This window comes from Nicotiana tabacum, chromosome 4, assembly GCF_000715075.1.
Source record: "Nicotiana tabacum cultivar K326 chromosome 4, ASM71507v2, whole genome shotgun sequence".
Lineage (NCBI taxonomy): Eukaryota > Viridiplantae > Streptophyta > Magnoliopsida > Solanales > Solanaceae > Nicotiana > Nicotiana tabacum.
The window spans coordinates 99647726-99654179 of NC_134083.1; the positions used below are offsets into that span (position 1 = coordinate 99647726).

Here is a 6454-nt window from a genome sequence, read left to right on the forward strand (position 1 = left end):
TGTGGAGGTAGTTTAGTATGTACAGTATTTATAGGAGACGGTACAAAACTATAATGCATTGTATCAACCTTGGGGAGCTTTGAATACTTTACTAAAATTGTACGTACTGGAATACTTTAAATCTCAACCAAGCTTGGCGGAAATAATCAAGCATTTCAGTGCAATTCTTCAGGGGGAGTTCACGATAGGAAGCGACACATTTAGCATTCAGAGTACTTACTCTTAAGGGTGAGTAAATTACATTAATTTTAGAGTTTACAAAATTAAATAAAGTGTGTAGCCTCTGTATATCTAGAAAGTTTATTAGTTGTCTACTGAAGACATTTGCTTGCTTTTCTTTTGTTAGTCGTTGCATATGTTTCTTTGATGCTTTAAAGGCTATAGTTCTAAGGTAGTGTTCTGTCATAGAATGATGTTGCATGAAGAAACGTGGTAATATCTCGAGTCCCTTATGTATTATGTTAAAGCTTGTGTATCTCTCATTTTATCAGTAATTTGGTATTTTTAACAATTGCCATGCTGCTTTATATAATGCTTAAGCCAGCTGGTTGAGTATCATACCGTGAAATCAAAGATTTTCTTGTTTACTTATTGGGGTGTTTACCCGAAAAATGGATAGAGTAGAATTTATACGCAGTTCTGAGGATATAAGGCATAACTTAACACAAAGTGTAAGGATAAATAGAAATGTAAATATAGATTGCAGAGAACGCGAAATAGATAAGGTTGTTAAGAACAATTAATCTTAGAATTCAACAAATAGAATCAATCTAAGAAATCTGAAAGAACGATTCTTTACTGTAGAAGAATATAACGATTTTATTACAATGTAAGCCTGAGAAAAATTTGTCATACAGAAATGGTAACCAAGCCCTTTTATAGTGGAGGGATTTTTCTTTAAGCATAATAAAATAAACATTCAGTGGGAGACCCATAATAAGTTAGCTTTTCCACAATTTCTGCCAAGATTCTCTCTAGTGGGATTGCAACGGCTTTTGTCTGCGAGCTCGATCTTGCTTAGAACCCTCGATTTTGGTTTGAGCTTGATTTCGACTCAAGCTTGTGATCTTGGTTCGAGCCCGATCCTAGCTCGAGCCTTCGAATTGATTCGAGGTCAATGTTGGTTGGTCTCTAGATTATCAGCATGATAGATCTACTCTGCATCATGGTTCGATTTCGATTCGAGCTTGATAATGATATCGAACTCGACATGGATCGGCCTCCCCGAGTTCGAGGTTAATTTGTTCCACCTTCGGGATCTTACTTCGATAGATCACCGTTCGAACTCAATCGGACGTGTTAAGGCCGAAATCTATTTCAACCGTATACAGATAGATAGTCCCCTCGTTTCTCAGAAAGAATGTGGCGAGAAACGATATGATTTTTTAACGGCTCGATCGGATTATAACCTGACATTTCCATCGGGTTCGACCATGATGCATCTGGTAGTTGTCCCGTCGGTTTAGTCTTTCAAGGCATTTAATGCATCTGAACCGCCATCGCTTGAACCTATAAATAACCCTTTCTTTTATCTTTTACCACTTTTACATCTTCTATCTTCCAAATTTCTCAAGTTCTTCTTCGTACTCTCCAACTTATCAGTAAATCTTTGATTTCTTTCTGCAAAAACTCCTCTTCAATTTTACCAAATCTTTGTCACTTTCTTCTATTCCTCACCTTTGAATTCGAAAATGGTGAAAACATCACAAACCATTCCTCAGAAAGAGGAGGCTTTGTCTTCACATTGTGCCGCCGATGAGACACCGGCAGAACCACGGCCTGATGAGTGTGTTCCCGGGGCGTGTGTTCTTACTTCAGATTTTAAGGTCGATAAAGGTTCATCGGTCCCTGACCGGTGTGAGCCGGTATCGAGGTACATGTGTTCGACAACCGAAAAGCACCTCAAACAGCTAAAGAAGGATTGCAATTGGGGTGAAAAAGAAATAATAATTCCTACCCCTGATGAAGATATCACTTCTTACGTGAAAGGGTTTTTGAATGTGTATACTTACTCTTTCACTTTAGGTCCCCTCAATTCCGTTATCATTGATTTCTGTCGTTAATACCAAATAACCCTAGGCCAGGTCCACCTTTCTTATTGGCGGATTGTTATCCTGATCCGATATTTTGTAAGCAAAATCGGGGGGATATCGTTCACCCTCGACCATCTTATCCGATTATACCGTCCTCGACTTTTTCGAGGAGGGTTAATAAAACTTCAGTGTCGGGCTACCAAGGCTCTGTTCTCGAGTATTGACGAGGACAGGGACCGGGGTTGGATGGGCAGGTTCGTTCGAGTAAGGACTTCGGACCTGATTCCGACTGAAAAGATGCCCTTTCCCGAGGAGTGGAATATGAAACGTAAGTGTGATCTTGCTGTTACTTCTACTTTGTTCTTTCATTTATTCTCTCATCGACACTCCTCATTTATTCTCTCATCGACACTCCTCTTTTTGTGATGTAGTGGTTCCCTGTATGCACGGAGTAGTTCCCGATCTCAAGAACTGGGTACGAGCCCTTGTTTCGACCTCCACATACGCCGAGCGCTCATGGCGTGATTTGTCAAAGGGTCGGTGGGAGGCCAAAAATCACGGTAAGCTCATTTCTCGTACTCTTTGATGATCCGAACGAGGTGGTTTTCAAAATATTTTATTAAGGTTTTCCATATACAGGTTTGGGTAAAGACGCGATTTTGAGGCCCTTGTCCAATGAGGAGGAAATTTCGGCCTCTGTTCCAAAGCCGGTGAAGGAAAATAAAAGGAAAAGAGCCTCCGTTCCCGAAGATCCAAAACCGAAGAAGAGGATGGCTCATAAGCCGAATAAGAATGTCATTCCTTTGACCGTGGAATTCGTTCTGCGTCTAAGGGAAGAAGAAGAAGAAGAAGAAGAAGAAGAAGAAGAAGAAGAAGAAGAAGAAGAAAATGATGAGTCCGCGATGGTGGTCCGAATGAAGAGAACCACCGATGCCTCATTGGCGGCTGGACCGATGATGCTCCATGAGGCTCCGCCTCGAACTGAGGATATACTGGAGAAAGATTCGGGTAGAGTCCCCGAACTATCAGATATCGAAAACGCATCTTATCTGAGTCAACGGGCAGGGGATCTAATCGAAGGGGCCCTCGAACCCCTTCGAACCGAGGAGAATGCTCCAGGCGATTCATTTGGGGCAGCAGCAATCGAGGATTCACCTACCTTTCCCGCTTTTTCCGCAGGGGTGATTCGGGAAGCTCAAGCTCTGGGAGCCCTCGATCTAGACAGGCCTCACGATGAAGAAGACCACTTTCGTGACCTGTTTACCGGCATTGAGGACGTTGCCGGTGCTGGTGATGAATCAGATCTTTTTCACGGATTGCGGCAGGCTTTGAATCAGGTGAGCTTTTAAAATTATTTTGTCGGTACTATCTTTATGTTCATTTTTCGTTAACTTCGCTTCTTGTTTCTTTGTAGGTAGCGGCAGTTTATTGAGAACAATGTTCTCGATCCCAAAATGAGCTGCATCGATACGAGGCCGACCTACAACGGGCTATTGACGAGAGGAACTCCTTTAGACTTTCCTTAGGGCAGAGAGAAGAGGAAATAAAAGACCTCCGAGATGAGCTGGCCAAGGCTTATCAAGATCAGACCGATTTGTCTAAGCAGGTAATGATGCTTTTGAAAGCCTATGGGCTTGATACCGGAACGATAGCTAACATTTCGGTCTCACAGCTGCAGCAAAAAATCGAGATGATCGGGAAGCTTCGTGAGGAGGTCGGCGTGATAAGAATGGAGTCTTTGCGGTGCCCATCCATATACCAACTCGAAACCAAGAACGCGAAAGAAGGTATGGACCGCTTTGCTGCAGAAAAAGAGACTGCTCGAGCCCAGTTATCATCGTCCGAAACCCAACTTCAGAAAATGAAGGAAAAAGGCCTAGTTCAAGCAAGAAGAATTGAGGAGCTTGAGGCTCGGTTGGCCTTTGTATTTGCCAAGGCCGAATCTGATGCCGAAAAGGCAAAGGCCGATGCGGATGTGCTTGTGGCCGTCTATCGGGCCGATGCTGAAGCTGCCCAAGTCCAGGCAAGAGAGGCAGCCGAGTCCGCCGATACTCGAGCACATTGGGTCGCAGAACTTGCTAAGTGCTTATCCTGAAGGGAAACTCTCGAGGAGATCCATGCTCGTGGTTTCGATCTCGTTGAAGAGATAAAAAGGGCCAAAGAACTCGAAGCCGATGCTGAAGCTCTGGTTTCTGATGGCAATGATGATGATTATGGGAGCAAGTGCGGATCCGAGAACGGGGGGAGCCTGACAAAGAAGAGACTGCTCCTGACCGAGAAGTTTTGTTTTTAGTTTTTACGTTGTAATCACCCATGCAGAAATTTGTATATAGATACATCCCCTTTTTTGCCAACTTGCTTCTGTTTTTGTTTTCTGTCTTGTGATGACTTTATTCATGCCTTATGAATGTTTTCACAATGATTTAAACAACTTAATCAAATTTGGACTTCGTAGCCTCTGTAATCGAGCGAGCGCTTACTCAAACTTGGAGCGATGTAGCCCTTAGGCTTATTAGTTGAGTCAATGATTCGAGCTTGAAGAAATATAGCCCGTAGGCATAATGGTCGAGTGAGTTCTTGCTCGAACTCGAAATAAAAGTAGCCCATAGGCTTAGTAGTCGAACTCAAAGCAAAGTAGCCCGTAGGCGTAATGGTTGAGTGAGCATTTGCTCGAACTCGAAATAAAAGTAGCTCGTAGGCTTAGTCGAGTGAATGATTCGAACTCGAAGCAATGTAGCCCGTAGGCTTAATGATCAAGTGAGCGCTTGCTCGAACTCGAAATAAAAGTAGCCCGTAGGCTTAGTCGAGTGAATGATTCGAACTCGAAGCAATGTAGCCCGTAGGCGTAATAGTCGAGTGAGCATTTGCTCGAACTCGAAATAAAAGTAGCCCGTAGGCTTAATCGAGTGAATGATTCGAACTCGAAGTAATGTAGCCTGTAGGCGTAATGGTCGAGTGAGCGTTTGCTCAAACTCGAAATAATGTAGCCCGTAGGCGTAATGATCGAGTGAGTGTTTGCTCGAACTCGAAATAAAAGTAGCCCGTAGGCTTAGTAGTCGAGTTTATCTTAATTCTGATTGCATAATAAATCTCAAAATAGAGGAATTTTCCTTGGATATAAGATGCCGATAAAGAAGAGAACTTTCTTCGCACGTTATTTCATGCCTGGGTTCGGGCCAATCTATATGAGCATGGTTCGCTTTGACCATTTGGCTCTTACAATTTTTCCTATTGGAACCCTGTTTTTGTGAAATAACTCTCTTGCGAGGCCTCAAATATTGTTGTAAATGCTACACGATCAATGGTTGCCTCATTAAAAACCTTGTCGAAAAACCCATTTGGGATAAAACCTGTCTAAGGAAAAAAGAGTGCAACGCGTGCTTTCAAGCGAGAGATCCATCCTAGCCCTTGTTCGGACTTCTGCAGGGGTCAGTTTTGAAACATAAACGAATATGGAAAGGTCGTACCTTAGCAGTAGTACCGTTTTAGATGTGATACATTCCAGCTGCTTGATAGTTGTTTGCCGTTTATAATGCCGAGCATGTACGATCCCTTTCCGATGTTCTCGAGCACCTGATATCGTCCTTCCTAATTCGGTCCTAGTTTTCCTTCGTTCAGATTTCGGGTATTGATGGTAATTTTTCTTAACACTAAGTCCCCAGGCTTGAAATGGCGGAGCTTGGTTCTTCGATTATAATATCTTTCGATTCGCTGCTTTTGGGCGGCCAATTGGACGAGAGCAGCTTCTCGTCTTTCGTCCGATAGTTCGAGGCTGGTATTCATAGCCTTGTTATTTGATTCTTCCATCGCGAATCGAAATCTGGCACTGGGTTCACCAACTTCGACTGGTATCAATGCTTCGGACCCATATACTAAGGAGAATGAGGTCGCCCCCGTACTGGATTTTGACGTCATCCGATATGCCCAAAGGACTTCGGGCAGGATTTCTCTCCATTTCCCTTTAGCGTCGTTCAACCTCTTCTTTAAGTTTTGAATGACAGTTTTGTTCGTTGATTCGGCCTGTCCATTCCCACTGGGGTGGTATGGCATCGATAGTATCCTTCTTATCTTGTGGTCTTCGAGGAATCTTGTTACTTTGCTGCCAACGAATTGTTTTCCATTGTCACACACTATTTCGGCGGGTATCCCGAATCGGCATATGATATGATCCCAAATAAAGTCTATAACTTCTTTCTCTCTTATTTTCTTGAACGCCTGTGCTTTAACCCATTTAGAAAAATAGTCAGCCATAAATAAAATGAATTTGGCTTTACCTGGGGTCGATGGCAGAGGGCCGACGATATCCATTCCCCACTTCATGAACGGCCACGGGGATAGGACTGAGTGGAGTTGCTCTCCGGGTTGGTGGATCATCAGTGCAAACCTTTGACATTTGTCACATTGACGAACAAATTCCTTCG

General features: G+C 43.2%; 1 protein-coding gene across 2 annotated transcripts; it reads left to right on the top strand.

Moving 5' to 3' along the window:
• The first annotated feature begins 221 nt into the window (after window positions 1–221).
• LOC107789654 (uncharacterized) lies at window positions 222–4541 on the top strand. Of its 2 annotated transcripts, XR_001648889.2 has the most exons (5): window positions 222–2361; window positions 2465–2593; window positions 2673–3370; window positions 3448–3639; window positions 3706–4532. XR_001648889.2 is itself a non-coding variant. In XM_075252263.1 (4 exons), the coding sequence occupies exons 1-4, from the start codon at window positions 2280–2282 to the stop codon at window positions 3463–3465; spliced, it is 927 nt and encodes a 308-aa protein (XP_075108364.1). In that variant the 5' UTR covers window positions 226–2279; the 3' UTR covers window positions 3466–4541. The 2 variants fall into 2 exon arrangements, 1 of the variants encoding a protein (XP_075108364.1); XM_075252263.1 differs by having other exon boundaries at window positions 226–2361; window positions 3448–4541.
• Window positions 4542–6454: the final 1913 nt, after the last annotated feature.

Bases quoted from the DNA above. Each gene is read 5' to 3' on its own strand.
- LOC107789654 (XM_075252263.1), top strand. From the start codon at position 2,280: ATGGGCAGGTTCGTTCGAGTAAGGACTTCGGACCTGATTCCGACTGAA. The intron at 2,362-2,464 runs GTAAGTGTGATC...TTTGTGATGTAG, and splicing joins CGAGGAGTGGAATATGAAAC to TGGTTCCCTGTATGCACGGA. The intron at 2,594-2,672 runs GTAAGCTCATTT...TTCCATATACAG, and splicing joins GTGGGAGGCCAAAAATCACG to GTTTGGGTAAAGACGCGATT.